At 35.4% G+C, this 15,928-nt stretch overlaps 1 protein-coding gene across 2 annotated transcripts in view; it reads right to left on the bottom strand.

Annotated features, from left to right (window-relative positions):
• coq8aa (coenzyme Q8A, genome duplicate a) overlaps positions 1-15,928 on the bottom strand; it is a 38,704-nt gene that overhangs the window by 15,003 nt on the left and 7,773 nt on the right. Inside the window, exons 3-6 of one of the 2 annotated variants that reach the window (XM_067384209.1) lie at positions 14,279-14,617; positions 12,298-12,364; positions 7,443-7,517; positions 3,380-3,505 (exon numbers count right to left, since the gene is read on the bottom strand). In XM_067384209.1, the coding sequence (XP_067240310.1) occupies positions 3,380-3,505; positions 7,443-7,517; positions 12,298-12,364; positions 14,279-14,617 (607 nt within the window). The remainder of the gene's footprint in view (positions 1-3,379; positions 3,506-7,442; positions 7,518-12,297; positions 12,365-14,278; positions 14,618-15,928) is intronic. The other variant, XM_067384210.1, reaches the window with a different exon arrangement.

Here is a 15,928-nt window from a genome sequence, read left to right as displayed (position 1 = left end):
ACTTATTTTAATCTAATGCATTTTTTTTTTTTTTTTTTTTTTACATTTTTTAATCTCTTTTTTTACTTTACACAAATTTTATTAGTTTAAACATTTATTTTTTAACATTTTTACACTGCTTTTCTAAATCAAGAATTATTTAGTTTTATCAAATGTAATATATATATATATATATATATATATATATATATATATATATATATATATATATATATATATATATATATATATATATATATATATATATATATATATATTAGTAACAGAATAATAGTCACTGTAATAAATGGCTTATTTTATACAGCTGACACTGTAGGACACATTAATGTTTATACAACAAATGTGATATGGTCATGATTGGATCAGTCTGTATTTAGTGCTGCCCACTTATGATTAGATCACTTGAGGCAGATGTCAATACCAGGTATAAACAGCACCTGCATTTTCAACTTCAAATTCATATAAAAATGGAGTTGCAAATACGGTATAATACAACACAGTCTCGCATTTCATGTTTCTAAATTTTTATTAAATCTGTTTTCATGTTAGAGGTTTACTCAGTTGCAGTGCACAGTCAATCTATACATGTAAACAGGATTTTAGAGATGGTTTCACGAGAAGGAACTGCATGACAGATGTACGGCACTGTAAACAAGTCCTAAGGAGCCATAGAGAGAGAGAGAGAGAGAGCGCTAAATAACCCGCTCGATCCGAATCCAGTGAGAGCTCCTCTCCTTCAGAAATCAGGACTGCGAGAGAGTCGAAAGATTTTGCATAATGGCCTGTGTGTATATCATAACTAACTAACTACTACTACTACAAAAAAAAAAAAAAAAAAAAAAGGAAGCTTTACAATTGCCATGGTTTTTTCCCTGGTTCACTAGTTTGACCCAGATTACTCTGATGACCTCACATTTTCTGAGCTGATACTGTGGCTGAGGAATGTAGGCTACATAGCTATCCGTTCAATAACCAACATTAGAAAAAAAAACTCTAGATAACTTTGCGGCATTCGTATTTTTGAATGCCCACTATACTTACCGTACACAATTGACTTGTCTTAAGCAAGCAAATTCCTGCATAGTTGTGTTTATGTCTCTCGTAATACTGCTTCGTCTACAAAAAAGTTAATAATTTTACCTCAAATCAACACCTCATGCACATTTGTTAATTTATTTGGTATTTATAATAAGCAGTATAAATGTACAATCCAGTGATGATCATTGCACAAATAAACAGTTTGATGGTCACCTTGTCTGGGTTTATATTCCAGTAACATCCATTACTTTTTTTGAGTAATAAAAACAAAGCTGAACTTTCAGCAGCATTACTCCAGTCTTCAGTGTCAGATGATCCTTCAGAAATCTAATATGCTGATTTGCTGCTTGAGAAACATTTCTTACCATTATCAAAATTGAAAACAGTTGTATAATTTGATATTTCTATGGAAACAGTTATCCATTTTTTGTTTCCAGGATTCTTTGATGAATAGAAAGTTCAAAAGAACAGCATTTATTTTAAATGGAAATCTTTACTGTCACTTTTAATAAATTTGTGTTCTTGCTGAATAAAATAATACATTTGTTTAATATATATTATATATATATTATATATATATAACATATTTCTGTCTCCAAACCTTTTGAATGGTAGTGCATTTCTTTTGTCCACATTTTAGAATAACAGTGAAGTCATCAAATCTATGTATTATGGAAATTTTTAATAAGTAATAAAAACATTAGAGGTCCCTCTCCATTCCAGCTGTAAAAACAGATGCTGTACACAGCAGTTTAGCCATGTCTTAATGGGAAATTGTGTGTGCCAGTCCTTTCAGAACTTCCTGAGGTGTAGTGTGAAAGGTCACGTTTCTGGCATAGCTGTGGGCTTATTTTGAGCTTCGCCAATGCCAGTGCTGTCGCTGTCCTTCATTGCCAGTCGTGCGACCTGCAGCTTACAAAATCCTGCCTATCTTGATTGAGAACGGTGCACGGCGCATGAGGCTAGCGCATGAGCATCGGCTGAGGTTTGGAAATGTCATGCAAAGAGGCCGTGCTGCATTGATCTATGCGCAGCATTCTTGAGTGGGTGACACAAATGCTTTCGTTCTGGCTTTCAAATACACGTTAATGCACACAGAGCGGGGGAGAGTGACCGCACATGCCTGCCAGAAATAATCAACATATTTGCACAGAAAAGAGGGGCATTTGTGTCACAGAAGAAGTTTGACAATGTTTGAGCTGCTGGTCAATACAGACAGAAGTGGATTCAAGGGCGCGAGGAAGCGACAGTAAACTTTTCAAGAGTTATGAAATGGAAAGCAAATGGTCTTTTTTCTGTTACATACAGTATCAGTTCCTACCGACATTACTGTTCATTTTGAATCAATAATAATTTTATGTTTTTGAAAGATATTTTTGATGAAATCCGATGATATCTGATCATTGCACCTTTTGAAGTCCAGAAAGGTAGTTGAAAACATGGTAAAATAGTAAACGTGACTACAGTGGTTCAACCTTAAATGTTATAAAGTGACGAGAATACTTTTTGTGCGCAAAAACAAAACAAAAATAACAACTTTATTCAACAATTTGAACAGTTGTCATACGTAGTGAACTCAATGCAGGCTTCCTTGTTTATGTCTGAATGCTCTACATCAGACACCCTCAGATTTCATATCTTAATTTCTTAATATCTTCATATCTTAAAATCTTACGGTGTGGAACAACATAAGGGTGAGTAATTAATGACAACAATTTCATTTTAAACTAAACTCGGTAAACTAAACCTTTAAGAAACATGCACTAAAAATAAAATAAAATTTGTTTACAAAAAATAAATAATTTTCACGTTCGAGTGTGGACAGACAAATTGCTTGTGTCGCTGTTATCTTGTTGCTTCTCAACTGGTTATACTGGTTATCAAGCCTTCGGATGAAAAGACCTTTAAGATCATGACACATATAAACTTATTTAAGTATGTCTAAACTGGTAGGGTATGAGGACCTTGAACTGTCAGCATGCAGAAAAGTTAGCATCCATTTTCCATCACTGTGTAGAAAACGCAAGAAGTTTATATGTGGTTATTTTATCTTTAGACACTTGCATATCAGAGAGGAAATAAATCGCATCTCCAATTTCTCTGCACCTTTCTGTAAGTGGTTCACAGTTACTCACATCACCAGGCTGTAAAACAGAGACAAGCCTCGATCACATACCAGCCTAACTTGAGAGCGGCCATGAATTACAACGACTCCGACACAAGAAGCAGCGGTGGGTTATGAGCTCGTCAGTCAAGGAGGACACCTTAATGGTCCTAACAAATCTTTGAGGAGTGACCTAGCCTAACATGGCGGCTTGTTATACAAAAAGCATTATCTTACCCTGGATACTGAGCATCTGTCCGAGCTTGAGGGCCGCCCCACGAACTTTACACAGTGTCCTGACGATACGCTCTGCGTTGGCCTCCGAAAGGAAGGGGCTGTGGTCCAGAACTGCCTTCTTATCACCTACGTGAAATTAAAAGGCTGTTAACATTTTGGACTGAAAATACAGCTTAAAAAACAAGACATGTTTTTATACAGAGAGGTCCAAAAGTCTCAAGACAACCCCTGCATGTGCCATTTGAAACATCAAAGGTTATCTGTGCTGCTGAGAACCATTTGTCCATGTAAACAAAAACCCACAAACTGTTAGATAAGGGTCTTCATTATCTCTTTGAGGACATTAGAGCTATTCCTGGATGTGATGATGAGGTCAAAGGTAATCATTATCCAGCATGGCTGGTGTCTACATAGATAAGATCTAGTTGCAGGCCGCTGTCCTTAAATCCCATTTGCACAGTCTCTCAATTCCCAGATGGTGTTGATCCCACCCAGGCATGAGGCAATAATAATAAGTCTCATGTAAATAAACATTTACATTTATACAGTTGTATATACAGTACTTAACATGTAACTTTGTACATGTACCATCTAAATGTATGTAATTATATATATATATATATATATTATATATGTAATTATATATATATATATATATGTATGTATGTGTGTGTGTGTGTGTATGTATAATTATTATTTTATTTTTATTTTTTTACACATTTTTAATTCTTTCTCTGTATTGTATTGTGTTGTGTTTTACAGTACATCTATGAAAGTACCTAGAGCTCCTGGAAACCATTCCAAATTCCTTGTGTGCTTGTGCACACTTGGCGAATAAAGAGCATTCTGATTTTGATTCTGATTCTGATCTGCAGTTAAACTGACATAATGCAACTCTGTAGACATAACCATAAAATATCTGCAAATAACTTCTGTAAGAAGAATCTATTCTCTTGATGTAATGAACAAAGCTTTGAGCTTTTAATAGCTGCAAGCAGGATTTTTTTTAAGCATTTTTCAATGACACTTTGAGCTGTTGAAGCCTATGGAGTCAAAAGATGAGGCTGGTCAAAATTGGAAAAGTTTGTAACCCAATATTCAAGATTATAGGGGACAACAAAAGAAATCAAACTTGCACTGATCTACTAATCTGAAAACCGATTATAACATATGTAAAACTCAGTATCGATGGTTGTTACTGTGCAAAAGTCAGATATTTTTATTTAAAAAACAAAAAACAAAACATGAGACAACCACAAAGTAAACAGTGGTTCATTCAGAGCATAAGAAATGTACTGCATTTAAAGACAAATAAAACCTAAACTGACCCTTATTACTTCTAAAATAATTTAAGCATTAAAATAAACAAAATACAATGAAATATAAAAACACAGTAAGGGTCTTGCAATGCTGAGATCATAATTTGATTTGTGAATGGTTGATTTATTACGTTCAAAGGGCCTCATTCATGAAACAAGAGCCAAATTAATTTTTGTGTAAATTGTTCATAAAGCCGTTCTGATGTAAATTTTAGGATTCATGAAAATGTCTGTACTTTCAGAATGCTAGTTGGTAAAATTTGCACCTGCTCCCTACCACATGCAAATGGTGCGTGAAAAATCCCAAGGTTCTGTGTTCTTTTAGACAAACTGATGACACTGCATTTTGATGAAGTATGTACAATACTATTTCACAAGTTAATTTGCCTTGTCTTTTTTTTTTATAATTTTTTTTGTTTTGTTTTTGTTTTTTGTAAAACGCAGCGCTCGTCACTGTCACTTTTTACCCAGCCGTCCAATCACTGTGGAGGAGGAGCGGGACAAATACTACACCGATCAATAATCCCAATTGTACAATGACTCAACAACAATGGATTTAAAAGTTAAAAAGGTGCAGTATGTAAGAATTCTGTCCGCTAGAGGTCACAAGAGGCCTATTCAAAAAGGCGTAGCTTGATGACGCCAAGTTTGAGTGCGGAATCTTGGGACATGTGGTCTTCACCTCAACGGACGATGCAAAAGAATAGAGAAAGGACTCAGGAAGAAATCATGTTCATGGATGCAATTATAAACATCACTGTAGTATGAAGCAGAGCAGGACTGAGTGTTGTGGGAGCCGAACGAGGCCGCTGGAGTGATTGCGCAACATGCAGCGGAACTTTTATTATGACACAGTCGTTGGCGCCGCTTCCGCTTTTCCGGTCATGAATATGAGGTAACACAGCTCTGTTTATAATATTAGATACATTTGAGAGTGTTGAAAATGATGTTATAACGTTACTCTGTTGCAGGTACGACGCAATTGACAGGCGACTCCTCACACGTCCCAGAGCCTTGGTTAAAATTGCAATTTTCTCACGATTTACAAATAGTTGGAAACATTTGGGATTATTGTAAATACTCAAGTGAACAAAATATATAACACTGGCCTAGCGGTTTTTGGATATTTTGCTGCAAAAATCTTACATATTGCACCTTTAATATTGCTGGTTACTGCATTTTTATATTAAGTAATATTCTTCAAAACTAGATACTAGTAACTAGTTATTGCTGTGGATATTCCAAAACATAGCAACCAAAGCGTCTCAGCTGGTTTAACGCTGCACCTACAAAGTGCTCTCTAGCGCCACTAGCTGTCCATTTTAAGAAGAGCACAAGGCATTTTTTGGTGGACACATGTTAATTGAATATTTATTGTTAGACATATGGCCTACTAGTCACTTTTGCATTTATGCAACATACTGAAGCCAAACCTGAGAAGGCAGTCCAGAAGATTCCACAGCGTTCCTGGACACGTAATTTGTGTAGTTGTAACTCATAGGCGGGGATTATGCTAATTGTGATTGAGCATGCACACACACCCTATTTAAGAATGATTGGAATTCATTAACATACCTTTAATTATTAAATCTGATGTTTACGAAGTGTTTGTGAATCCAAAGGAGTTTTCGGGAAGGAAGGTCTGTTATATGCTCAAATTACTCAGAATTTACTCATATTTACTGAAGTTTCATAAATCAGGCCCAGTGCAAGAAATGTAATAAAATATGTATCTTGAAATCAATGCAAGTTGCTCTGGATATAAGTGTCTGCAAGATGCATAAATGTATAATAAAATAAAATAAAAGTTTGCATTCATAATCTTTTATTAAAACCTAATAACTCTCTACACATTCAGAATTCACAATGCTGACGTGCTGCGAATTCTGTTTCACATTGCCTTTAAACATGGCAAAACAACAGTGGCAGTGTGTATGCCTGACTAAATCTTTTTCTGTGGCGTAAGAAGATTTGAGGTTGAGCTGAGAGATCCTGGATGATGGGAAGGGTGCACATATTTACATGAACAAAGTTAATAAAAATTTCAATAATGAGTGACAAACTTACATTTGTATACATTTTAATAATATACTGGCATTTTTTCATACCAATTTCACAGATGCATATAAATATTTTATGGTCTGTGCTAAAAAAAATGACTTGTCCCTACATTAAAACTGCCTCTCAGACTAATTTAGGAGCACTTTAGAACAGGCAACTCTATAAATGTTATTATGTCTATATTATTATACATGCAGTCTAAGCAAACACAGACAGACAAAAGAGCAATTAATAGCGCTCGCCTGTCTAAGAGTAAATAATTCCATACGCATACTAGATTTTAAGTACTGCTTGTACTAAAAGAAAGGACAAAAGAAGGAAAGATCTTTTCATTGCTACAAATGATGCACCTTGGTTATGATCTAGTGCTGTGGTTTCTGGTGAGAAGCGCACATGTGTTTATATGTGGGTAACTGGAGTTTAAATACCCACAATCTCCTTTCCATTATTTCCTGTCTCCTCACTCACTATCTCTCTGTTAATGAAATGGTTTAAAGTCCAAAAAAAAAAAAAAAAAAAAGTCAACTCTGATTGCATGCAATTTATCACTTGTAATCATGCTATGCCAGATTAGTAAATCACTTTCAATAAAATGGACTACTGATTAATAATTACAAAAACATTGTACTGACCCTAAACATATCTGTAAAGTTCAATTATAGTAGATAATACAATTGTCTTACCATTCTTCTCCTCTGATCTTAGGCTTTTCTTTGCCACTTCTGCCAAAGCTCCAATTCCCAAACCTACAGCAAGACCTGCAAGAGATTATCGAAGTCACCATGAAATCAAAACTGACGATTCTTGTTTTTTGGAATATTGCAGTCTTATAAATTATCCACGCACATCTTTTTTTTGTTTTGTTTTTTGTAATCTTTAAATCAAAATAACTTCCCCTCCCTCTTGCAGTGACGTGTTTACTGGTGTGTAACTCACATGATATCACAGCAATAGCAAACCACAACCATCCAATCAATTCCTAAAGAACAAAATCAAGTCCCACCCTACATTTGTTCTTGATCAAGAAGCTGTTTCACTTGGATATACATCACAATAGGGAAGAGACTCAGAACTTCCGTCACATGCTGATTTTAAGCAATTATTCTCAAAAGGCTACATTCATGATAAAAAAAGTAAATAAGGAAATGGTCCATGAATTAACAGAAGTTAAATCTACTGAAACAGTCATTATCTCACACCTCAAAACAGCACTTCCACCCTGAAAAAAAAAAAAAAAAAAAAAAAAAGAGATGCATTTACATTGGTCTTTCAAATTGCTTTCTGAAAAAATACCCACAACAACACTGTTGCTGTATAATGTGAACCTGACAAAAGGAAACACCAAAATAGTATTTCCAAACCACTGTGGTCAGCACATTTTCTGTGGTAGAGCTGAGAATCAATAACGAGTTTTGCTGCAATCTTCTACAATAGTTATGTAATTTTCTGATTATGTAACCCTCCAGCTTTTGAGAAATTTAGGAGGGGTCTCAAGTCGGTTGTAAATCAAGCAGTGAAAGTAAACACCTCAGCGTAAGCTGGCAAGAAATGAGGCTGACATGTTTTCATTCTGGTGTTTGTTTTGGTTTTACCAGGAGTCTTAAAGGGATAGTTCACCCAAAAATGAAAATTCTGTCATTTACTCACCCTCAAGTTGTTCCAAACCTGTATGAATTTCTTTATTGTGCTGAACACAAAAGAAGATATTTTGAAAAATATGGGTAACCAAACAGTTGATGGGCCCTACAGACTTCAATAGTGTGGAAAAAAGAAAAAAAAAAAAGAAGAAAGAAAGAAACTCATACAGATTTGGAACAACTTGAGAGCGAGTAAATGATACCAGAATTTTCATTTTGAGGTGATCTATCCCTTTAACATACCTTACAGAAACACATAGTTTTGATGCCGACTCTTATCCTGGTAAAGTTTTTCATCAAGCCTGCGGGTTAAGTTCTAGGTTGATGATTAAACAGGTTCCTGTTTTTTGTCTCTTCATGCCTGCAGGAGTTTAAGGACTTGAGGAAAACACAAGGGGCCATGCCAGGGTACTCAAACACTGCAACTTATGGTGCATTGTACTGCATTTGACACCTAAAGGGTTAGTTCACCCAAAAATGAAAATTCTATCATTAATTACTCACCCTCATGTCATTCCAAACCCCTTTTTATTTTATTTTATTTTTTTAATTAATACTTTTATTCAGAAAGGATGCATACAATTGATGAAAAGTGACAGAAAAGACTAGTATAATGTTACATACGATAATATCCTACTGAATTTTTGTGATCAAATAAATGCAGCCTTGGTGAGCAAAAGAGACTTCTTTCAAAAACATTAAAAATCTAACCCACCCCAAACTTTTGAACGATAGTGTTTTTTTATAGCTACTTAAAGGTGCCCTAGATTCAAAAATTGAATTTACCTTGGCATAGTTAAATAACAAGAGTTCAGTACATGGAAAAGACATACAGTGAGTCTCAAACTCCATTGTTTCCTCCTTATATAAATCTCATTTGTTTAAAAGAGCTCAGAACAACAGGCGAATCTCAACATAACACCAACTGTTATGTAACAGTCGGGGTGTACGCCCCAATATTTGCATATGCCAGCCCATGATTGAGGCATTACACAAGGGCAGCCAGTATTAACGTCTGGATGAAAGGCATTAGACAACATTTATTTATTTATTGACAAGGGCAGGACTTCTGGATGTGCACAGCTGAATCAACAGACTAGGTAAGCAAGCAAGGACAATAACAAAAAATGGCAGATGGAGCGATAATAACTGACATGATAACATGATATTTTTAGTGATATTTGTAAATTGTCTTTCTAAATGTTTCATTAGCATGTTGCTAATGTACTGTTAAATGTGGTTAAAGTTACCATAGTTTATTACAGTATTCACGGAGACAAGAGCCGTCGCTATTTTCATTTTTAAACACTTGCAGTCTGTATAATTCATAAACAACTTCATTCTTTATAAATCTCTCCAACAGTGTAGCATTAGGCGTTAGCCACAGAGCATATAGCCTCAAACTCATTCAGAATCAATGTAAACATCAAAATAAACACTTTACTTGTGCGATTAGACATGCTGCATGACGAACACTTTGTAAAGATCCATTTTGAGGGTTATATTAGCCATTTTATGCTTGTTTAAGGCAAGTGCGAGCTCTTGGGGCGTGGAGCACGAGATTTAAAGGGTCACACACCCTGAATCGGCTCATTTCTAATTATGCCCCAAAATAGGCAGTAAAAAAAAAAAAAATGAATTAAAAAAAATCTATGGGGTATTTTGAGCTGAAACTTCACAGACACATTCAGGGGACACCTTAGACTTATATTACATCTTTTAAAAATAATTAAAGGTGCCCTAGAAGTTTAACTCATAAACATCAGATTAATATTTGCACATATTGTTAAAGCACTTTCTTTTGCACAATGGCACAGAGTGGTTTAGATCGCTCTCAGATTGCCTGATAGCATGACCAAGGACACTACGGGCCCAAGTCTCACATTACAAAAACAGAGAGGTATGCTTCTGAACATAAACACAAGGTAAACAACATGAACGTGCTGCTTAAAAACAGTTGTTAGAGCACTGATTTAAGGGCCATCTACAGTCACTAAAATTGAGATGAAGAACGCAACCACACGAAAGCCTGCCAAAGTGACGGCTACTATTCTTGGATGCAATTAATCACTATCTTTAACCATCCAACGAGAGCCAAAGGAAGGGAGCCAGAGAACTGTTGAACTGGATAGCTCATGTCCAGGAGTGAGGTCAAGGTGAGGACAGAGGTCAGACGCACATCACATAAAACTAGTTCAACTGTGACAACTACAGTATATAACAAATCACAACATTCAAACACAAACAATGTTTCCTGTGACTTACGGTCAGTAAGAGTAACAAAATAATGGAAATTTGTTAATATGACCAGCTTTTAGGTGAATTATAAGAACCAAATAAGTGGTCATTTTATACCAGGTTAGTTATGTTCATTTTCTTTTTATTATTTAGAACAATGTGCACCCATGTTTTATTTACAATAAGACAAAAATGCAAATAAATAAATAAATACTGTTGTTAATAATAATATTAATAGTAATATTATACAAAAATTTAAAAGTATAAATGTTTAAAAATGTAAAGTATAAATAATGGAAAATATTTGATTTAATATTGACCAATAATTCAGAATGTAGTAATGTTTATGGCTATCGAATTTGTTTATACACTATAGAATATTAACATATTGCATGCACTTTTGCAAACTTGATGCCACATAAATCTTAAAACATCTTGAACAGACTTGGTAGCTTGATTGATCCCTATAGAGGACAAAAAAAAAAAAAACCTTGTCAACACATTCCCCTAATAAATTCACACAATCCCATGATGCTTTGGTGGTTCAGAGAATGTTGAAGTACCCTATGGGTCACTTCAAGTATATACAGATAGGCTTGTAGTAAACAGGTGTCAGAAGATGTTTTCTTGTAACGGTGGTGGATAAGAGTTCAATCTGATAACAGACACTCCAACATATCACCCAGCATGCACAAACTCCAACAGCAGATGATAGTAGATATATTTTAACGTCTCCATTAGTGTACGTCAGTGGAAAACTAGCATGCTGCGAACCTGTCACAGAGAGCAACTGTGACTGCTAGTGTTTAATTTTCCCATGTGACAGCACTTTTCAGTCCAAACACTCGTCTAGGGTTCATATCCAGCCATTCATTCCTTGTAACTGTATTCAGCACTAGTCCTCTGAGAAATAACCAATACACTGTCATTTAAAGAACAAAAGCGGGTAAAGTTACACACTGCCAGAGCAGAATGGGAAGCTCTATCTCAGGGGGAACAGGTGATTCACATTCCCAGACTGGTTAAGCTCTGTCCCATAATCCAAAGCAGCAGCAGCCACAGTCTACGATATTACTGGTTAAAATGCAGATTAACCTTGAGACCTCAATCTGGCTCTGACATGCTGTATGAGGATATAGAAGCGGCTAACTTGAACAGGCCTTCGAATAACAGTGCCAGAAAGGACAGCAACCTGAAAAGCCAAATATACCAATCCAAAAAATGGCCTTCAGAATCCATAGAAGTTATGATGCATTAGACAACATATACTAAATATATTCAATATATTTGGTGGCAACACAGTCTCAAAACAGTACAGTTGTAGAGGTCTTTGCTCTCTGGTTTGGATGCACCAGGCAAAAGCAAAGGTTTTCAGTTACCATGGGCATTGTAGAAATGCCTAATTACTGTCATCCATGCTTCATTTATTCCTCCAAGGAAAGAGTCCAGTAACAGGAGAGTTACCAAGTGTAAAATAATCAGCTGGCCATAAGTCTGCCTACACGAGGCAATCATGTATAATAAAACAGCCTTTTTATAGGCTACTGATAATAGGCTACTTCATCTCAAGAGAATGTACAGAATTTTAAACAATTTTTTTCCAAGAGTGTTGAAAAGTTTTGAAAGGTAGTGTACATACATACAGAATTATAAATATCCTTACCTCCAAAATTCGCTAGTCTCCCCAGCCGTGTGACCGGTACCTTCCGCTCTCTCGCTCTTTCACTAAGCTACAGCAGGAAAGAGCAGGCATTTAGAGTGCATCATTGTGTTATGTGCTTCCAATTACAAATGTCTTTTTAAAAACTACTGGACACAAAAAATTTCAAGGCTCAATGACACTAAGGATTTTTTTTCTACTGGCCATGTTTCAAATTTTTACTTGCCTTGACAAAATTTTTCACTAGCCCCACCACAAAAATAAAATAAAACAGGCCTAGTTATTGTTTTTGTTTTTTTAACCCCTAATACCTTAATAAATAAGGTTATGACACCAAAAACTACCAGCGAACAGTAGTTTTCTGGTACAGAAATTGAGTAAAGTAATCAAATGTAAATAACACTGCATAGTCTTCACTGTATAAATGAAATAGATTAATCCTTACTAAAGTTACAAAAGTTTAGGGTTGCAACTAAGGATTATTTTGATAAATCGATTAGTTGGCCGATTATTTCTTCGATTAATCTGATAAAAAGGACCAATTTCCTTTATTTTATTTTATTGACAAAACACATTATTTCACATCCTGCCCAATAATGTCCTTCAAATGAACGTGCCAACTTCTATGAAAGCATAGCTATGTTCACTATAGATGTTATGTGCAAAAGAGCTATAAAGCAAAAGGACAGTTTAAATTCCTACATTAAAAATGAAGATAATAATAAAGATAAGAGAGTCCTGCAGGGAAACACATTCACTCTGGGCACAGTAACCTATGTTACCGTCTTTTCTTTATCCTGGAAACATCTTACATTTATATATTCAATTAGGCCTAAGTTACATGCTGTTATCCCTTTACAGATACCACTCTCATAAAATACTTGAATCACATGTTGACTTTTAAACCTAAATTTAATGTCCAACAAAAGATATTTCAGAAATGTGTTGTTCAGCGCTATAATTTAAGTTTTTTGTGCACGGTGGACAGATGTGACTAATTGATAATGACATTCATTTCATTCAATGATTTTTATTATCGATTTTTAGTAATTTTATTGATTAGTTGTTGCAACCCTACAAAATTTCTTCAGTCAAGAGCAGTGAGATTTTTTTTGGTCCTTTGTGGTTTGATTAATATTAAAAACACAGAGAGCAGCAGTTTTATTAGGCTGCTGTCACTTTAAGAGCGAATGCCCGGATCCAATATGGTGTTACACATGCATTTTATTTCTGTTTTATTTAACTGTTTACATTCACTCAAGACATAACCAACTTTGTTTATGAGGATACTCGCCAATATGGGCATTTTGCCTTAATTCTGTGAGAATATGCCCATTCAATCACAAGACGACATTAAAAAAAAAAAGAACTTCTTTGTACGCTGTCTGAGATGCAGCTTACTGTGTGCGCACTTCAAGTACTGAGTTCACTTTCGCGTCTTCTTGGACTTGAATATTTAGATCGGCAAGGCTTAAAAACATGCAAATGGAAAACTTTCGTGCAAGAACTGGCCTGATCTGGCAAGTGACAGTTCCGTCTACTGTCCCGAGCATTGTTCATGCTGGCCACCAGGCCATCGGGCAGTCCTTATTGTCAAGCCCTGATTTTTAATGTTCTTAATTTAAATTTTTTTTAAAAATGGTGTTTTGTGGATTTATTAGCTTTCTTTCCCAATCAAGCAATTGATAGCAAGATTTAATGTAGGAATGAAAAAAGGGATGAGCCCACTGATATGTCCAGCCAAATTGTTTTGTGCTTTTTGCAGCAAACTGCACTAATCAATACATTTCATGGGGTCTTCAACAAAATCCAATGAAGTTATTTATTTTTTGGCCTCGGTGTCTAGTTCAACCAACTACTAACTTTAGGGGAACAAGCAAGTTGCATAGGAACTATTATTATCCTCTGTAATGCATGACATATATAGGTGGAACAAATGGCTTGTACTCATGGGTGATGAGGGACTGGAAAAGGTCGCCTGTACCATTTGTTTATGTGGTTTGGAGCCGTCTCTTTTTGCCTGCCTGGCTTTCTCAATGTCCTCAGCCGTGATGCCTCCCACAGAAGAGTGATCCTGGTGATATGACCGTGTCTGTCTGGTAAACTGGCTAGTAGGGTCCTTGTAACCTTCAAACAGCTTTGACTTCCCTGAGGCCTGGCTGCGTGTGTGCGCAGCACCTGTGTTAGCGTCCCTGAAAACTGAATCACTGTCCAAACCTTCATGTGCTGCACTCTCAAAGTTCTCCTCTGAAGCTGTGAAGTCATACTTGGAGTCCACGTCTGTGCTGAAATCAGAAACGCTCTGCTGGCCGCCTGTGAACTCCTAAAAATAAAGTAGATGATCATTAGGTTATTTCATGTTCTTTCCCACAGCTGAAATAAATTAATGCTAAAATTAATGCTATATTGTGAATATAGTCTTTGTGTTGTTAGACACAATGTAATACATTTTATAATAAGTGATGAGGTATGCATTTCTGATAAGGAACTATGAAATGCACAATCAGTTCCAGAGGCTTTGATAGCACAAATAGCTTGGCAGCACACACTGCGCTCCTATTCTCTGGAAACCCAGGCAGTAATCCAATCTCCAGGTAGGCCTAAATTTCATTTGCATAATCGTATTGTTGAAGTTGTTATACCCTACATGTGCTGTGGAGAATATAAACCTGAGAACAACAGAGGTGCAACCAAACACCATTATCGAGAGCTTTGAATTACACAAAAGCCATACTGCGATTAATTAAGAAATAACAGATGCACGCATCTCTATTACCCTGAGTCACGAAAAGCCTGGGTAAAAACAAACACCCAAACAGTTTTGGGTGGCTACTGCTGCTTCTGCTATTTTTTAAAACAATATGGTAAAGGCTACCAATGTTAAATAAATAAAAAATAATACAATTATTATTATTATACAATATATCTTGTTGATATTAACGCAAAAATCTATGTAATTATTGTCGTTGTTATAATAAATTATATAGGCTACCATTGAACATTATGGGGTCGGTAAGACGTTTCTTATGCTCACCGAGGCTGCTTTTACAGCAACATACAGTAAAAACACTATTGTGAAATGTTATTACAATTAAAATTTTTCAGCATCATTACTCCAGTCTTCAGTGTCAGTGAACCTTCAGAAATCATTCTAATATGCAGATTTTGTGCTCAAGGAACATTTCTTCTAATTATTAATGATGAAAACAGTTGTGCTGATTAATATTTTGTGGAAACTTTGATACATGCTTTTCTGGATAATTTGATACATAGAAAAGCTCAAAAGAGGAGCAATTATATGAAATAGATTTTTGTAACACTAACTGTGTTACTTTTGATCGATTTAATGGGTAACACTTTAGAATAAGGTTCATTCATTAGTTAACATAAGTTAACATTAGTTAACTACATTAGTAAACATGAACTAATAATAAACTGCACTTATACAGCATTTATTAATCTTTGTTAAAGGTGCCATCGAATGGAAAATTGAATTTACCTTGGCATAGTTAAATAACAAGAGTTCAGTACATGGAAATGACATACAGTGAGTCTCAAACTCCATTGTTTCCTCCTTCTTATATAAATCTTATTTGTTTAAAAGACCTCCGAAGAACAAGCGTCAACATAACAC

The sequence above is a fragment of the Chanodichthys erythropterus genome, chromosome 4, assembly GCF_024489055.1.
Source record: "Chanodichthys erythropterus isolate Z2021 chromosome 4, ASM2448905v1, whole genome shotgun sequence".
NCBI lineage: Eukaryota > Metazoa > Chordata > Actinopteri > Cypriniformes > Xenocyprididae > Chanodichthys > Chanodichthys erythropterus.
The sequence above is the reverse complement of the archived record's forward strand: the minus strand, read 5'-3'. Positions and strand labels throughout refer to the sequence as shown.